This window comes from Emydura macquarii, unplaced genomic scaffold, assembly GCF_026122565.2.
Source record: "Emydura macquarii macquarii isolate MOO-44397 ecotype Brisbane River unplaced genomic scaffold, CSIRO-AGI_Emac_v2 contig_3128, whole genome shotgun sequence".
NCBI classification, from domain to species: domain Eukaryota; kingdom Metazoa; phylum Chordata; order Testudines; family Chelidae; genus Emydura; species Emydura macquarii.
The window spans coordinates 2342350-2362663 of record NW_027133265.1 but is presented as its reverse complement, the minus strand read 5'-3'; the positions used below and the strand labels follow the sequence as shown (position 1 = coordinate 2362663).

The window sequence follows — 20314 nt, the reverse complement described above, 5'->3', positions numbered from 1 at the left end:
AGATTGACAGCACTGGAAACTCAAGTCCTCTCTTTGCCTGCATGACAGATATAGTGCTGGTTACATGTAGAATGGTGTGTACTATATATAGTGCAAGCATATCCACAATCCCTCACCAATATGCCAGAACCCTGACCTGGAAGGATCACATCTAAGCTGACAGGGTGGTTCATATTCCATGGCCATGTAATTCTTCACTACTCTGATGAGAATGTAAACAGGGGTGCCAGTTAGTCCCAATAACAAATGGCGGTTTCTGTAACATAGATACTTATTGACCAGGAACAGGACTGGAACCATCAACTCATTTCTTATACTGTCACCCATCATGCCAGCATTAGATTGTTACAATGTCTGGTGACACTGATCTAAGCTGAATTTGAATTAATGACCTGGATATGGCCTATTTCCAATTGCCAGAGCAGATTACATTATTTTGACATCACACATGCTTTAAAGATGCCCTTAGAATTTGCCCGTTTATTTCCAGATAGCCTGGAAAAAAGTCTACTTGTCATCAGAGTGCTTTCAAATAAAGCTGTTCTTTTTGCTCTAGGAAAGAAGAACGATAAATAATAATCAGAATAATCTAAAAGGATGCTGGCGACAGTTTTGCTGATTTATGTGTGTCCCAGACATTAGACCTGGCAATAACATTGGGTCTGATTCTGCTTGCACGTATATTAGTGTATATTGCACGTACATAGTGTAATTTCATTGACTTTAGTGGAGATATTCCTGGTTTATGCTGATTAAGTAAAATCAGAATCAGGCCCCCTTTGCTTTGGGATTTTGCAGTATAATTTCACCAGGTATTATGTATACACTTTCTTCTAAGGAAGAAATTGAGTATAATAGACATAAACACACCTATCTTTTTTCATCTACTTTCTCATTCAATAGTGAAAATCTAGGGCAGAGGATATGAAGGATTCCGATGGAATGCTAAACACCAGGAAATGAGCTGAGAGGTATCATATTTCCTAATTGTCAGATTTACATGATCTTAATCCACTTCAGACTGTTCTCAGTTTAAAGATAGATCCCAAGACTTAGTTGTCAATCACCACATTCATTAGTTTTTTTATTTTGGCTTACTCATCCTAAGCAAAATGAGAAGACCAGACATTATGGATCTTGTTGCAAATCATCCTTCACAGACTGAAATGAATATAGAGATTCAATTTGACTTGAATTTGGCAGAGCCAGAGGTGTTAGCTAGATACATATCCAGTTTTATTTCCAGACATGCTAACCATTTCAATAGTATGGTATTTCTTTAGGTTGGTTGATTTTTTAATAGGGAAAGAGCTGATAATTTTGTATATTTTACCATCTTTCTACAACTGGCAAAAAAATTGCACACTGTTTAGTCTTCCTAAGAGAAGTAAAATGCTGTTTTATGGATACTGCCTGCCTTTATCACTTGAAGTATTTATCAGCCAGCACTGAAATAAGAGGTATAACTATGCTGCTAAAGCATTGCATGTAGTTCAACAAAAAATGTCTTTACTGGCAAAAAACAAATGTATACAAACAACTAAAACCCTACGGTACTGTACACAAGTGAAAGCAAAAAAAGACTAGACAGTTCTGGCTATATAATAAGTTATCCCAACTCTCTTCTTTCCTTCTAATCATGTGCATGATTTAATTGCAGGCATGTTAACTTTGCTATGAAGGTAACAAAGATTTTTAAAATTGTAGCTCTCTAATAAATCATTAATTTGTTAATTCGACAACAAATATGCAGTAAATTAATGGATTAAGTAACTAAGAAATTAAGTATATTTGCAAATCTATCTTCAATAAACTATGATTGTAGTTTTTTGAAATTGTGTGTTTAAAAGTTAATAACAAAACACTTATTTTTTATTGGTGAAGGGGAGGAGATGTTGTAGGCTGTTCAGAAAGTTTTATTGCTATTTGTAAATTAACTTTCTCTTGAAGACAGATATTAGGTTTATAAATTGGTGTGTGTGCTGGTAAGGGAGCAGTATGTTGTGCCACTTAGAGATATTTAAATATATTTATTTCATACACGCATGCGCACACATTTAAATATATATATATATAAATCATCATCATGTGTTTTCTAAGAGTTACTGTTGAAAACACTCAATATAATGTATAACCAAGGTAGCAAATATATCAACAACTAACTTTCAGAGACTCAAATATGGTTTTCCCCTAATTACTTTTTAATGATTTTTAAACATAAACTATCAAAATCAAGTATTCTCTGTGACAGAAGAAGCATGACAACTGAAAAAAAGACATAATTTACTTACAGTTTTAGGTGTATGTTCTAAGACATTTGTTTAAATGCTGGAGGTGGACTAGACTGTGAGTTTATAGTGCTTATTTGTATCATATTGTCAAAATATAGCCATATTTCAGCTGGCTTTTCTTTAGGTAAGATTAGTACTCACCTGCAAAGGTAACCAGGATCACCAATAGGAGGATGAGAGCACAGATGCATGGAATCAGTATTAGCAGCAAAAGTTGAAGGTATTTGGCAGAAGCCAGCTTCTGAGAGCAACCATCCCCCATATTATCTTCATCTGTTCCTAAGACCTGAAGCACAGAAGAGTACAGTTTTATCATTGTGATGTAACTCCATAACTCCTATGATATATTTTAAGACTAGTGTTATCTGATACACAAACAGCAGTACTGCAGAAATATATGCAGTAAATATATTTAGATCATGAATGAAAGGTAATATATAAAATTAAAATGGCCTGTCAACAATTAAGCAGTACACATGTTACATGTTTGCTCATCCTTCAATGTGTCAGAACTGAAAGCTTCACCACCAGCATTTCTGAAACTTGTTTGCTAGATTTTTTAAATGGTTAGGCTTAGTGAAAGTCACTGAATTTTGAGGAGATATAAAATACATACCAAATTTTAAACAATAAGGGCTAAATTCTGCCCACCTTACTCAGATGTGTAGAAAGTAGTCCATTAAAAAAATTACAGTTACTAATGACTGCATAATTGACCCCATCTTTTCAAGGTTATATTATTAAGGAATCTGTCAGTCTATTATAAATCTTGTTTTAAGTAATAATACTCAGCACTTAATCACCATGATGCTTTTTCATTTTCAACACACTTTACAAACTTTAACTTATTATTCCTCACAGCACTCCCTGAACATGATAAGTATTACTATTTCCATTTCACAAATGGAGACATGGATGACTAGGAGCTTAAAATGAATTTTATGAACTTAGTGGAATTACTCAAAGTGCATAAAGTTAAACATGTGCAAAAGTCTTTGCAGGCTCAAGGCCTAAATATGATTTTAGAAAACATGATGTACACAGAAAAAAGTCCTTATATGCCAGAACTATATTCAGGCCCATGCTTCAGTTTACTGGAAAAATACTGTCCCTTTTAAACAGAGATAAAACAAATTATGAACAGGAAGAGTGAAACTGTTGTCATTCAATTTTTGTAAAAATACATACATAATTCCAGTTTTAAAAAAAAATGTAAAAGCCTACATATGTTTTTGCTTGAAAGACCCTAGGGTGAACAATATACATCTGATAAGATCATAGGATGGTGAAATTATTAATTCCAGACTCTGTCTCTCCTACAGCTGACTCATCAGTTGACTGATATGAGCAATTATCCAGGTTCTTTGTCAGGAAAATCAGTCATACTGAAGTTTGTCCCGTTTGGACTAGATAGAGAGAAATGGTGACAGGACACAAGAGTACAAATCCATCCATTATCATGACAGCATCTCACCCCAAACACACGCAGGGAAGCTGAAATCCATAACCTTTGGCTGGGATCTTTGCCTGCTTTATAAATACCAGTGGCTAAGATTTATCCCACTGGTAGTTTCTGTTATAAATATCTTTTTGTGGAGAACAGAATACTAGATTGTCTGACATAAACCAAAGTTTGACTGCTGCTCAAGAAACTGGCTCTTGACATAGAGGTTTTACTAATTTATCTCCTAATCTCAGCCCTCCCTTTTATGGAGGTGGCTGAGAAGATTGTAGATTACAAGTATCTAGAATGGGATTCTTTGGCATCATCCAATTCATCCGATCCTAGAATGGCATGAACAACATTGGTGTGTAAGATGGATGTGAGACAACTCTCCATCCACATTACACTGGAGCTGTCATCTGGTTTTGATACTATTGATTATGAGGTGTTGTTCTCTCAAATGTATTGACAGGAGGAAATGACCAGGATTTCATTACTGTGGTTCCATTTATTTCTTTTGAACATCATTGGGTAATGTTACTCATGTGCAGTGTGGAGTCCCACAGGGATTTCTCGTGTCACCATTGCTGTTCAATGTAAAGATAAAGTAACATTGAAAACTGATATGGCAGCAGCATGGTGTGAGGTATTAGCAGTAACTCATGCTACCCTCTTCCTATCACAGTGATTCAGTCTCAGCATTGTTCCATTGTCTGGCTCAGGTTGCAAACAGAATGTAAGATATTTAGTTGATGGTCAAGCTAAAGATGATGGAGACATTGTTTTTATGACAAGGAGAGCATTTGAAGCTGTCACTATGGGGTGGGGGTAATACTATCTTTTGATATGATTTGCCCCAAGTGAGTTAACACGACTCCCAACTTAGCGGCCACAATAAACTGAATATGTAAACCAATGTTTCATCAGTTGTCAGGAGTGCTTTTTTAACCTCAAAAATATTCAGAAGTTGCTATCTTTTTTCTGCACAAAGACCACAATCCAGGGCTATTGTGACCTCTCAACTCAGTTACTGTAACGCACTCTATGGATTGAAGCTACTGCATGGCATGCCCAAGATTCTTCACCCATGAGAGTCTGCGAGCAGAACTGGATGCCTGATGTCCAGCAAGTGAACTTCAAAGTTCATCATTTCCGTTTTTAGGGCCCAATCCAAAGCCTACTGAAATCAGTCTGAATCTTTCCATCAACTTCAATAGTCTTTAGATTAGGCCCTTAAAAACTTAAATAACATCATTCTGCTTTTTTACCTTCCAACATACCTTTGAGAGAGGCTAAATTGGAATTACTGACTATCCCCAGTTACAGTCTCAAGAGGACCAAATGCCACACCTACTCTATTAAGACTCCACAGGTTTGGAAGCTCCTTCCTTTAGCAAATATCTAAAGTACAGTGATGGTATCTTTCTGGATGAGGCTAACTGGCTTTAGTTAATTCCAGCTGTTAGGTTCAGCTGAATGCTACTTTGGGTATGTAGGCATTGGGCCATGTGACTCTCTTTTAAAATTAATTTTGTTGGTATCTACATTACGTACTCACAAACCTCTGGGTATGAGCAACTGCAAAAATAAAATATACCACTGCTCCACATTTTAAAACAATATTTCCACTGGAGGAAGCCCAAGTATTTGTTCCATCTCTCTCAAGGGAGAAACCAACTACCATAATTTGTGAAACCCAAACCTTATCCAATAGCTGAGGATTTATTAATTTATCAACTTATTTTCAGTTTGGAATTACTATTGAAGTCTACCTCAATGTCTCTCTTTTCTATATTTAGCTTCTGTATTTGAAAACAAGATTTAGTAAAGCATTACTAATTGCTTAATCTTTTCATAAGAATGGCCATACTGAGTCAATTCAATGGTCACCTAGCCCATTATCCTGTTTTCCGACAATGGCCAATTCTAGGTGCTTCAGAGAAATGAACAGAACAGGCAATCATCAAGTGATCCATCCCCTGTTGTCCACTCCCAGCTTCTGGCATACAGAGGCTAGGGACATTCAGAATATAATGTTGAATTGCCTCCATCCTGGGTAATAGCCATTTATGGATCTGCCCTCCATGAACTTATCTAGTTCTTTTTTGAACCCGGTTATAGTTTTGGCCTTCACAACATCATCCCCTGGCAAAGAATTATAGTTTTGGCCTTACAACATCCCCTGGCAAATAGGGAATAGCATTCCAATAGTAATAAAACCCCTCACTGCAGGCTATTCCAGGAGATAATGGAGTTTGGTGCCATGAAGTGGTCACGTGTTTCACTCAAAACATATAAATAACAGTGAAATAATTTTTTTCTGGTGTAGCTGGCAATGGTGGGAACTATTGCCCAATAGCTAAACATAACTGGCAGTCAGTGTAAATGCTGACCCATGACAGTAACAAATGCTTGGCTTAAAAATAATGGAAATATGATATCAGACATCATGAAGTTTTGTACTCATGTAAAGAATTCAGAAAACAACCAGAAGTGTCAGACCATCAATTTTCTTGACTAATTTCCAATTTTCTTCCATATGGGGAAAAGGAGATTTAATATACATTGGTCCTACATGAGATCTTTATTCTTTATTCTCTGCTGTGTGGCATATAAGTGAGAAGAAGAGAACAGAGTTGGGGCCACCATAGTACAGTTGCATGAAGAGTCATGTAAGGAGAGATTAAAAACATGTCATGCCAGTGCAGACAGGAAGCTTCCAAAAGCCCTTCACCATGTGTACCTCAGTCTCTGTGAGAGACATTTTCCAAAGAGCTACTGACATCATCTATGTGAGCCATTTTATGCAAGAATCTGTGTATAAAAGATGTATCACAGGAATTGGAAATATTTAAAAGCATGATTAGTAATGGTCAAAATGGTTGTAAAGAAGATCTGATAAGTTTTGGATTTAATATTTTTGTATCTATCTATCTATAGTCAATACATATTTTAGATAAATGTTTTCTTTATTACAATTCAGTTGCTAAAGGCACTCAAAATAAATCCTAATTATTTCACTGACCATCTACTTTCACAGACATTAACATGATATTAGGGAATTATTGAATATAAGTTTGTTTCCAATGGCTGCTCAGGAATTGAATGCTGAATTGTGGAAGAGATGATTTTACAAAACACCCTTAATTGCTACCTTAGTGATAACAGCAAAGCAAAGATTTATAAGGCAACTAAAAGGAATATTCTGTTTTTCCTACTGCAGAAGGAGTTCTTACTAGTCAAGCAGAAACATTAAACTAACTTAACATTACCATCAGTGAATCGTCAGGAATAAACTCAGTAAACTTGTTTTCTTTCAGTTGAGCATCTATATGTTTTCTATTCATCAACCTCTATGGAGAATGTGAAATAACTACAGGTTGTTCTGATGGAGGGCCATTTTATATCACAAATGAGAACTTAATGATATTGATTAAAAAGACTAAGCCTTTTCAGCTTGGAAAAGAGACAACTATAAAGCGGAATAGGATAGAGGTCTATAAAATCATGAATGCTGTGGAGAAAGTGAATAAGGAAGTGTTATTTACTCCTTCATATAATACAAGAACCAGGGGTCAACCAATGAAATTAATAGACAGCAGAATTAAAACAAATAAATGGAAGTACTTCTTCACATAACACGCAGTCAACCTGTGGAACTCATTGCCGAGGGATGTTGTGATGGCCAAAACTATAACAGGGTTAAAAAAAAGAATTAGATAAGTTCATGGATAATAGGTCCATCAGTGGCTATTAGCCCAGATGGTCAGGAATGCAACCTGATGTTTTGGATGTCCCTAGCTTCTGACTGCCAGAAGCTGGGAGTGGATGACAGGGAATGGATTACACGATAATTACCTGTTCCGTTCATTCCATCTGAAGCACCTGACATTGGGCATGGTCGGAAGCCAAGATAGTGGGCTAGATGGGGCATTGATCTGACCCAGTATGGCCATTTTTATGTTCTTATGTCCTATGGAACTAATTATAAAAGCATTCTACCTTCTGTATTATAGAATCCCTGCTGCTATTCTCTTCCCTGTCACCAACCGAAACTTTGGGATGGGCAGAAATTAGAATCACAGAGTTAGAAGAGATCACAAAGGTCATCTAGTTTAACCCCCAGCCAAGATGCAGGATTTGTTGTGTCTAAACCATACAAGACAGGGGGCTATCCAACCTCCTTTTGAAAACCTCCAGTGAAGGAGCTTCCACAACCTCCCTTGGTACTCTAGTCAATTCATGCATCAAAGTTTGAGATAGTGTCCTAGAGTAATGCTTTTGACTACCTGCCCCTTAGGAATAAATGCCATCCCCATCACAACAGGAGGTATGTCTGATAGAATCAGCAGAGGAAAGACAAACCCCAGAGTCCTGAAAGAAGGACTCAAGAGAGGGACAAGCTTGGCTGCTCAAGGCTTTCCCACTCAGAATACATGTGGAGATCATGTCATGGCTAGGTTGGGAGGCTGATTATCCCTCACACCACCCTCTCTCTATTTCTGTATGTAAAGTCTTCAGGGCAGACAGCAGCCATTTTGCTGCCACGGCTGCCTGCTTCCCCTTACTTCCTGCCCTATAATAGATATATGATTTGAACTGTGTTTCTAAGATGCGGTGAGTCTGATCAATAGTTTCTGAGAATCAAGGAGGAACGTTTCCTTCAGGGCAAGATTGACAAGGTTTCCAATGAGTGTTTTCATTTTCCTTGCACCATCTTGGAAGTTTAGCTTTAGGTTACTAAGGAGTAGAGACTGGGATTTAAAAGCCATACATTTATAAGTGAGTTTGCAATTTCTTTCCAACTTGTGGCAAGTGTCCACTGATGGCAAGAGGCTCAAAGGTAAACATGAGAAAGAGTCAAGAGATAATTGATGGAACCTGTTAGTCTGTAGAAAGAAGAGGGAGACCTTAACTCTTCACAGGCTGAGCTATCCTTCATGTGTACCCTTATCCCCCCTTGTGAGGAGAGGGTGAGAAAACTGAGGTATGGGCTGAATCCTAGGGGTTAGGCTAGGATTTAAAATCCATCATGGCTTTTTAAAGGCTAGGATTTAAAAGCCACAATACTCAGACTGACCCTGAATATTGGTTATCTGACAGAGATAATTTAATACTGCACTGGACCCAAATAAATGCCTGATGTTTGGTAGGTGTTTGGTTTGATGTCTCTCCCTCCACTAAAGCTAATAAAGTTGCAGCCTTCCACTTTAAAATTCATCCCCATGTCTCTGTTTATTTCTCCTGCATGTCCTGATCAAAGTTATGATGTTAAACTCTTGCTGACCTGGTGGACAGGGAGTTGTAGCAAGAAGTACTGTAAATGCCTCCTGTAGCATATGAATACATAAACTTCCTTGGATAAATAAGAAAGATATTGAATTGTAATGACAATACCAAAAAGTCATAGAAAGTTGATTTTCAAGGAGGGTTTCTTTCAATTAAGTTATGGGCTAACTGGTAGTCTGAAAACTTAACCTTCATTTTGTGTGGTTATATAAAAATCATTTTTCTTTAATATAATCAGTTTCCATATTAAAAGAAGTGTCAGCTGTGAATATATAGTGTGCTTAAAACATCAAACTGCAGGCTAAAACGTTCTCTCCTACTGAACTACTATTAACTGCTACTTAGCTGAGCTCCATTCTTCCTGTATTGATTGCTATAAAGGAAATAAAACTTGCAATGAGCATGAGCTAATTTCAATTCAGTCTATAAAAAAAACCCAATCTGATAATAGCCAAAACACTTCTTTAATCCTCACTGTCCACAGCAAAGCTGACTTTCTCAAAGTAGCAGAGACTCTTTCTGTCCCATTCTGTTACTTTGCCTGCTCCTGGTCTCAGCCCACTGTGGACCAAATGTGGAACACAACGCCTAAGAAAGATACAGAAATCAAAATGCTGTGGGAGTCATTCCTTCAGCTTAAATATTTTTTCTGTAACCTTGGTTTCAAAATTCTTTATCTCTGATGTAAATAATTTTCAACAAATTTGTGACAGAGGTAACTTTAGAATTATAATGAGTAACATTTGAGAGGTACAGCATTCACTATGTATGAGAGACTGGGAGGGAAGATGGTGATATTCAAATATAAGTCTTTTCTCCTTGGTTCTGGATGATTCTGTTGAAATACTGCCTCAGTGCCCATCCAAGACAGTGCTGTGGATGAGTTGGCTGAAGTAAAATTCAGACATGACTGTGGTGTTCCAAAATTTCCCACAAAATGAAAATTTAGAAAAATTTTGTTGCAGAATCATCAAATAATTTAGTTTCAATAATGTTGAAATGTTTTGTTTTCTAACCAATGCAAAATATTAAGTATATGTTATGATAATTATATAGATATAACAATATTAAAAATTAATATTTTAAAATGTCAATGAAATTAGTCAAAATGAAGCATTTTACCTTATCTAAATGAAACATTTTGATAACATCTAATTTGAAAAGAAAATCTAAGTTGTTTTGACTTTTTCCAAACTAAAATGTTACCAAAATCAACATGTTCCCAGGAAATGTTGCAATTTCAATGAAACTACAGTTTCCCACAGAAAAATGTTCCATAAAAAATTCTGACCAGCTTTAATGTTAACATTGTAGGGTGCATTCCATTCTAAACCCTGCTTTGATTTAGTTGTGGCTGGTCCTGCTTTGAGCAAGGGGTTGGACTAGATGACCTCCTGAGATCCCTTCCAACCCTAATCTTCTAGGATTCCCTCAAGCAAACTCCTTTGGGGCTGAAATTGCTCATGCTCCACCAAAGACACTCTTTTTTAAGTTGGGGGGAAGAAGGAAATCAGACAAGTCATATTTGACTTATGGGGCTATGAAAAATACATGCTTCCTGTTTCCTAAAAGTGGTCTTTTTTTATTTTTCTGTCCCATCACTCAAAAAGGGCTTGCTTTCCAAAGTTAGAACATATCCTAGGATTAACCATCCATTATCTATGCCTTTGTCACTTCAAGATTACATTACTACAACGTACACTACACAGGGCTACACCTTTAATCAACTCAGATACTTAAAATAGTACAGAAGGCAATAGCTTGCGTGTTAAGCAGTTTCTCACCACTAGCACATAGCAGAAGTACTCTGATCTGTACAGGCAGCCGTGGGTCACCAAACTGAGTTTAGAGTGTTAATATTGACCTATAAAGTCCTAACTGGCTTGGGACCTTCCTGTTTAAGGGACAGCCCCTCTCCCCATGCCACACTGTTACAGCTGTCATCAGCAGAGGCACTCAAACTGGAGCTCCAACATTTTAAAAGGGTGATAGCTGCTGGTATGCTATTCCCTGCAAGACCTTAGACTTCGGAATTAACTCCAACTGCACTCCACCCCACCCTTCGGTCAGGGAACAACGTAGGACAGTCTCTTTTCCCAGGTTGTTATGGAAGAAGGGGTGAGTTGGTGGCTGGGAAGTGCTCACTGAGGCTGGGGTCTGTGACTATAGTGAGTTTCTTTTCTTTTCTTTTTATTACCTTTTGGTTTTGAGAGAGTGTGTGTATTGCTGTGTGTATTTCTGAATTTTTAATATACAGCAAAGGCACTTAGAGCTTTAGGTAAGTGCCTGTTTTATGTTTACAAAAATCTAAATAAACATAAACATACTGCATGCATGCCAAGGCTTGGTTTAGAAATCAGACAGTTATTAAAATTCTAACTGTTGGCCTTAATTCTCACCTGCAGCTAATCTAAACTCAGCCCAGCTCAGGGTGAAGTAGAGCAAAAGGCTGGGAGGAAGGTGGCTATTTGCCACCTTTGGCTTCCTTGGTTTCTGGGTATCCAGCAGAGCACTGGTTTAGCCTGGTCTCCAACGTAAAAAGAATTAGCAGAACAGTTTTATGCCACTCACCCTCACAGCTCTGAGTGTAGCGAGATGAGAGGGGAGAGGTGCTAAATTCCTCACAAGGGCGACTGCAGTTAATCATAAATTAGAGCAGCCCTCATGAGGAATGCAGCACTTCTCCGCCTATCATCTCACTACACTGGGAGCTGTGAGGGTGAGTGGCACAGAACTGTTCTGACAATTCTATGCCAGCTGGGAAAATCCTCTTTGCCAGGAGTATTACTTCTGCAGTGGTTCTCCTATTTTAACTGCTCCTTTTCAACAACAGAGTTGGTAGTGTAGTGAGGCCATAGTGTAACACAGAATCATAGAAATGTAGGTCTGGAAGGGACCTTGAGAGGTCTAATCCAGCCCCTTGTGCTAAGGCAGGACCAAGTAAACCTAGACCATCCCAGACAGATGTTTGTCCAACCTCGTCCTAAAAACCTCCAATGAGGGCGATTCCACATCCACAACCTCCTTTGGAAGCCTATTCTGGTCCTTACAATTAGCAAATTTTTCCTAATATCTAATTTCAATCTCCCTTGCTGCACATTAAGCTGATTACTTCCTGTAGTACCTTCAGTGGATACAGAGAACAACTGATCACTGTCCTCTTTGATCAGGCGCCTCATTGGCCTTCTTTTCAAGATGAAATATACAGTTTTTGACCCTTTCCTCATAGGTCAGGTTTTCTAAATCTTTTATCATTTTTGTTGCTCTCCTCTGGATTCTCTCCAACTTGTCCACATTTTTCTTAAAGTGTGCTGCCCAAAACAGGATACAATATTCCACCTGAGACCTCACTAGTGCTGGATAAAACAGAACAATTACCTCCCATCTCTTACATACAATAGTCCTGTTAATACACCCAGAATTATATTAACTTTTTTTGCAATTGCATTAAATTGTTGGCTCATATTCAATTTGTGACCCACTATGACCCCCAGACCTTTTTTCTGTGATATTACTGCCTAGCCAGTTATTCCCCATTTTGTTGTTATGCATTTGATTTTTCTTTCCTAAGTTTAGTGCTTTCTACTTGTCTTTATTCAATTTTATCTTGTTGATTTCAGACCAATTCTCCAATTTATCAATGTCATTTTGAATCCTAATCCTGTCCTCCAAAGTGCTTGAAACCCCTCCCATCTTTGTGTCATCCACAAATTTTATAAATATACTCTCCACTCCATTGTCCAAGTCATTAATGAAAATGATGAAGGGTGCTGGACCGAGGACAGACCCCTGTGGGACCCCAACTGGATACATCCTCCAAGTTTGACAGTGAACCATTGAACAGTCTTTCGATCAATTATGCACTCACCTTAGTGATTTAATTTAGACCACATTTACTTAATTTGCACATTCACTTAATTTCCTTATGAGAATGTCATGTGGGATTGTGACAAAAGCTTTACTAAAATCAGTATATATCATGTCTACCACTTCCTCCCATCAACTAGGCCAGTAACCCTGTCAAGGAAGGAAATTAGGGTGATTTGGCATGATTTGTTCTTGACAAATCCATGTTGGCTATTACTTATTACCCTATTATCCTCTAGATGCTTACAAACTGATTGTTTAATCATTTGTTCCAGTATCTTTCCAGATATCGAGCTTAGGCTAACTGGTTTATAATTTCATAGTATAGTGATTCTAATTCAAGCCTGCACTGTCTCACTCTCCAAGGTAAACAACACCAGATTGTACTGGTGAATATAATAATGATCTCCAGACATTTTATACCGTGAGCCAGGAGTATCTCCTAATCTTCATAAAATCTGACTACTCAGCCCTTTCCAAAATTTATATTAGAGAAGAAAGAAAGAGGATATTTATCATCAGAGAGCTTGGGGATTTTTTTCCCTCAAGGGGAGCACTGCTTAACACCATTTATCATAAAGTGCAATTATTATTTGTTAAGTATGATTTCCTCAACACGGTACAAGGCATATATGTCGTGGAATCAATACATTTTAGGAGTCAGAGTAACTTGCAGTTAGACAGATAGCTATGGATGCTTCAAAAGTCTTACAACCTGATCTTGTTGAATTTTCAACACAATTTTGGCCTAGGAAGTACTTGAACTGGTGACAAACTAATTTAAATTCTAGCCTCTTTTCTTATCTGTAATATATTGCTGCAGGTAGAGGTGAGTGACCTTGTTAAATATTTGTACAGCACTTAGCACAATGGTAGCCTGGACCATAACTAGGGCTCTAAGGCACTATAGTAACTCTAATAATAATAATAATAAATAATCTTTTGCATCAAGATATCAGTGTACTAGGTGAATTTGAGAAAAATCATTTGAAGAGAAAACAAAAACGAACAGCCCTGGAGATGAAATATCAACTGAATTAAAGTTGTTGTGAAGGAACAATGTAAACAGAAGCTGATCGCACTGAGTCATTAACTTGAAAGATAGTCAGCACAAAGCTGTCAGTATCAGACAGAGAACAGACTCTTCAAGAAAGACTGTAAAAGATTCTTTGATCAGATTAGCATTAAGAGCAGAAAAGGAAAAATAGAAAGCCAATAAATAATGTGGAAGAGTTTCAGAACTACAGGAAGGAAATCTGGTCTGAGGATGTACAACATAATCAGACAGAGGACTGGATTAAAAATGTGAGAGAAAAATTTAAAAACCATACAATAGAGGAATACACAGGAATATCAAGGAAAGAAATAGATGAGGTTCTGAGAGGAATGAAAAACTGGAAAGCACCCAGATTACACGGGGTGCGTGGATTCTGGCTGAAACACCTAACAACTACCGGCAATTGTTTATTTGAATAACTTAATAAATGTTTGAAGAACTGATGCCCAGAATGAAGGGTGACAAGGAGAATCATCCTCAGACAAAAAGAGAAAGAAGGGCCTAGTGATCCTATGAATTAGAGACCAACCATGTGTTTACCAACTATGTGGAAACTTCTAACAGACTCATAGACTCTAAGTTCAGAAGGGACCAATATGATCATCTAGTCTGACCTCCTGCATAACGAAGGCCACAGAATCTCACTCACCCACTCCTGTAATAAACCTCTAACCTATGACTGAGTTATTAAAGTCCTCAAATCATGGTTTAAAGACTTTAAGGTACAGAGAATCCACCAGCAAGTGAGCTGTGCTTCATGCTACAGAGGAAGGCAAAAAAAAACCCGAGCCTTTGCCAATCTGCCCTGCGGGAAAATTCCTTCCCAACCCCAAATATGGTGATCAGTTAAACCCTGAGCATGTGGGCAAGACTCACCAGCCAGACACCTCAGAAGGCATTCTCTGTAATAACTCAGAACCCACCCCATCTAACATTCCTTCACAGGTCACTGGCATATTTACCACCAGTAGTCAAAGATCAGTCAATTGCCAGAGTGGGCTGTCCCATCATAACATCGCCTCCATAAATTTATCAAGCTCAGTTTTGAAGCCAGCTAGGTTTTTTGCCCCCACTATTCCCATTGGAAGGCTATTCCAGAACTTCACTCCTCTGATGGTTAGAAACATGCATCTAATTTCAAGTCTAAACTTCCTGATGGCCAGTTTATATCCATTAGTTTTTGTGTCCACACTGGCACTGAACTTAAATAATTCCTCTCTCTCCCTGGTATTTATCCCTCTGATATATTTATAGAGAGCAATCCTATCTCCCTTCAGCCTTCTTTTGGTTAGGGTAAACAAGCCAAGCTCTTTGAGTCTCCTCTCATACGAGGTTTTCCTAGTAGCCCTTCTCTGCACCTGTTCCAGTTTGAATTAATCTTTCTTAAACATGGGGGACCAGAACTGCACACAGTATTCCAGATGATGTCTCATCAGTGTCTTGTATAATGGTACTAACACTTCCCTATCTCTACTGGAAATACCTCGCCTGATGCATCCAAGGATTGCATTAGCTTTCTTCATGGCCACATCACATTGGCAGCTCATACTCATTCCCTGATCAACCAATACACCCAGGTCCTTCTCCTCCTCTGTCACTTCCAACTGATGTGTCCCCACCTTATAGCAGAAATTCTTGTTATTAGTCTCTAAATGCATAACCTTGCACTTTCCACTATTAAATTTCATTCTATTTCTATTACTTCAGTTTACAAGGTCATCCAAATCTTCCTGTATGATATCCTGACCCTTCTCTGTATTGGTAAGACCTCCCAACTTTGCATCATCTGCAAACTTTATTAACACATTCCCACTTTTTGTGCTGAGGTCAGTAATAAAAAGGTTAAATAAGATCCCAAAATCGATCCCTGTCAGAATCCACTAGTAACCTCCCTCCAGCCTGACAGTGCACCTTTCAGTATGACTTCTTGTAGTCTCCTGTTTAACCAGTTCCGTATCCATCTTTCAATTTTCATATTGATCCCCATCTTTTCCAATTTAACTAATAATTCTCCATGTGGAACCGTACCAAATATCTTACTGAAATCTAGGTAAATTAGATTCACTGCATTCCCTTTGTCTAAAAAATCATATTATCTTCTCAAAAAAGGAGATCAGGTTGGTCTGGTGCAATCTACCTTTTGTAAAGCCAGGTTATATTTTATCCCAACTACCATTAATCTCAACGTCCTTAACTACTTTTTCTTTCAAAAATTTTTCCAACACCTTGCATACTACTGAGGTCAAACTAACAGGCCTATAATTACCCAGATCACACTTTTCCCTTTCTTAAATATAGGAACTATGTTAACAATTCTCCAGTCATACGGTACAGCCCCTAAGTTTACAGATTCATTAAAAATCCTTGCTAATAGGCTTGCAATTTCATGTCCTAGTTCCTTTAATATTCTTGGATGGAGATTATCCAGCCTCGCCCCCCCCTCGATTTAGTCCCATTAAGATGTTCGAGTTTGGCTTCTACCTCGGATGTAGTAATTTCTACCTCCAGATCCTCATTCCCATTAGCCACCCTACCACTGTCCCCAAATTCATCATTAGCCTTATTAAAAATGGAGGCAAAGTATTTGTTTAGATATTCAGCTATGTTTAGATTATCCTTAACCTCCACCACATCCTCAGTGCTTCTTTCTTTGTTTTCTTCCTATTTATATGGCTATAGAACCTTTTACTATTGGTTTTAATTCCATTTGCAAAGTCCAACTTTTCTTGGTTTTTGGCCTTTCTCACTTTCTACGTATTCTGACCTCCAAGAGGTAGCTTTCCTTGCTGATCCCTCCCATCTTCCACTCCTTGTAGGCTTTCTGCTTTCTAGTAATCACCTGTCTGAGATGCTTACTTATCCAGTTTGGTCTACAACCCTTGCCTATGAATATTTTCCCCTTCCTTGGGATGCAGGCTTCAGGTAATTCCAAGCCTCTTCCACCTTTATATCCATGAGTTCTTCAGTCCAGTCCACTTTCCCAACTAATTCCCTTAATTTTTTTAAGTTAGCCCTTTTGAAGTCAAAGACCCTAGTCACAGATCTATTTTTGTTTATCCTTCCATTCAGTTTGAACTGAATTAGCTCATGGTCACTCAAACCAAGGTTGTCCCCTACAACCAGTTCTTCTATGAGGTCCTCACTACTCACCAATATCAAATCTAAAATGGCATCCCCTCTTGTTGGTTCAGTAACTATTTGGTGAAGGAATCTGTCAGCTATCACATCCAGGAAAATCTGGGCCCTATTATTACTACTAGCACTTGTCCTCCAGTCTATATCTGGGAAGTTAAAGTCTCCCATAATCACACAGTTGCCAGTATTATCTACTTCATTAAAAGTCTTAAAGAGGTCTCTCTCCATGTCCAAATCAGATCCCGGTGGTCTGTAGCACACCCCAAGCACTATCCCAGGAGAAACTCTAATAGTTTTCTTTCCCAGTGTGATTTTTACCCAGACAGACTCTATCATATCAATTCCATCACTTCTAATTTCTTTACACTCTACCTCATCATTGATATACAATGCTATGCCACCACCTTTGCCTTTATATCTGTCTTTCCTAAACATCACCTACCCTTCAATACTTGTACACCAGTCGTGACTAGTATTCCACCATGTTTCTGTTATCCCTATAATATCTGGTTTCACTTCCTCCACCGGTAGCTCTAGTTCCTCCATTTTGTTACCCAGGCTCTTCTCATTGACATACAAACATTTTGCTGTTTGGCTTCGCTCATTTTCCTTACCTGATTTGGCAGAGTCATTCTACTGCCAATATCGCCTATTAGACTGGTATCTACACTACCCTTCCTTTTAATGTCCATTCTGCTCCCCACTGCTGTGTCCTTTCTTACTTCATTTTCCTCCCTCTCAATGCTAATATCAGGCGTGGAGATTACCTGGGCATCTCCCAACCATCTCCTCCATAACTCCCTAATTTAAAGCTCTCTTAATCAGTTGTGCCAGCCTCCATCCTAGAAGTGCATTTCCCTCCCTACTCAGGTGAAGTCCATCCCAAGAGAACAGTCCTCTGTCCATGAATGCCTCCCAGTGACCATACATCCCAAAGCCCTCCTTATAGCACCATTGCCTGAGCCATCTGTTGATCATCAGAATCTTGTCATGCTTTTGTTGTCCTCCTCTAGGGACAGGCAGAATCCCACTGAAAAATCACCTGAGCCTTGATTTCCTTTAGAGTCTTCCCCTGCCTGGCATAGTCTCCTTTGATACGTTCCAGAGAGAATCTAGCTATATCATTTGTACCCACATGAAGGACAATCAGTGGATTCTTTCCCACCACCGTTAAGATCCTCTTCAGCCTCCACATCCCGTATCTTAGCACCCGGCAGACACACACTCTTCTGTTCTCTGGATCAGCTGGTTACAGGCCTATCTGTTCTTCACAGCAGGAAGTCCCCAATCACATAGACCTGCCTTTTCCTGATAGGCTAGAGAATTGCACTATCCCCTGTTCTTTCTGGCTGGAAGTCATCTCATCTACAATTCTCCTTTGCAATTCTCTGCAACCGTTCCTATATCCTCCTGGGACTCTTATTTGGTGGTAGCTCCATTGGCTCATCCACTCGGTATAGACTAGCTGCTCTTCTCTTCTTCCTTGCCCTCACCTTCAGTAACCACCTGCTGTACCCCTTCTTCATTTTCCAACTCTGCAAACCCATTTCTGAGCTCTATTTCTCCTTCACTAGCCCATCTTTTCCTCTTCCTGGTTCTTGCAGTCACATGCTTCCAGTGGCCACTTTCTTCACCCAGCATTCTCCCCTCACAGTTCGTTGGTCCTGCTTCCATCTGCAAGTCTGGGTTTTTCCCTTCAGCCTCCTCATTCCTTTGCTCCATCATCTGCTCGAACCCCCATCTAAACTCAAACAGAGTTTCCACCTGCATCTCCAGCCCTCAAATCTTCTCTTCCATCAGCTCTATGAGTTAGCACTTCATACAAATGAAGCTCTTTTCAGGTACCCCCTCCAGATCACGTACATCCCGCAGCTTCCACATCCAGTCATCCTCATTGTCTCTCCCACTGCTTGAGTGACTACCACTACCGACTCTGTATCTGTCATAGCCTTTCTCCCTACTTTCTGTCATGAGAGGCACAAAAACAAAAAACCCACCAAAACAACCCCCAATGAGCACCCCAATGATAGCAGAACACCACACACTCCCTCCCCAAACTCCCACTCAAACTCCCTTGTTTGCAACTCTGTTTGCTGGCTTCTGTGCCGCTGCCTGACTGAGTGGCAAATTCTGGCAAAGGGGATCCAACTAGCTCTAGCTCACAATGGAATGCTGCCTCCTAAGCAAAAGGGCTGCACAGTTAACATTAAAGGGACAAAAGACCACATTTGGCTGTACAGGGGAATCACAGAAGATACAAAACAAAAAATTTAGAGATGGTGTGGATAGACTATCAAAAAGCATAGGACAGCAACCCTCATTCACAGATCATCAAGACACTGAAAACTCACAAGATTCATCCAAAGATCATTTCCTTTCTGCAGTAATCTATGGTTAACTGGAACATTCTGCTGGGGAAAAAATTAACATTTAGGCCTAACATCTAAACAGAATAAAGCACCTCAAAATGCAACTGGCAAAATTGCTGACAAGGCTTTTATATAATTTACATGCGTGGTGCTCAACTTTAGAGTAAAAGGTCCCTTGAAAAAGGTAAGAATATGCTGACGTTAAGGCATGTTGTTCTCCATAACTTTACGACTCAAATAAGAAAAATAAAGGTTATTTTAAAGATAATTTAGGATGTCAGTGAATTATGATATTGAAATATGAAGAAAACAACTGAATGGTAGAAAAAAGTGTTATATTTTGTTAGCTGAATGTTAACGGTTTATTACAATGTATGTTTGAATGGTAAAAGGATAGTTGATGTAGTGTTAAGGACTTATAATAACAGAATGGAGAATAAAATAAAATTATGAAAGTTTGAGTAAATGTATAACAGAATATATGAAATGTTAGATGATATAGCAGGATAAATTAATGGATAAAAATAACAAGTGAACAAAGGTCCAAGTTGGAGGGCCCAGTCCAGAGACTGGAACAAGCATTATGAATTGGAGAGCTTCCTGGTGCCCTAGAACTCTGTAACTTGGGCCCCTACCTCATAGACTTATAGACTTTAATGTCAGAAGGGTTCATCGTGATCATCTAGTCTGACCTCCTGCACATTGCAAGCCAAAGAACGTCACCCACTCCTGTAATAGACCCTTAAACTCTGACTAAGTTACTGAAGTCCTCAAATCATGGTTTAAAGACTTTAAGTTACAGAGAATTCACCATTTACACTAGTTTAAACCTGCAAGTGACCCATGTCCCATGCTGCACAGG

The 20314-nt window shown here is 38.6% G+C and overlaps 1 protein-coding gene across 2 annotated transcripts in view; it reads right to left on the bottom strand.

Moving 5' to 3' along the window:
• The window catches only part of CORIN (corin, serine peptidase), a 268435-nt gene that overhangs the window by 227520 nt on the left and 20601 nt on the right, over positions 1 to 20314 (bottom strand). For both annotated transcript variants that reach the window (XM_067531205.1, XM_067531206.1), the window contains exon 2: positions 2433 to 2577. In XM_067531205.1, the coding sequence (XP_067387306.1) occupies positions 2433 to 2577 (145 nt within the window). The remainder of the gene's footprint in view (positions 1 to 2432; positions 2578 to 20314) is intronic.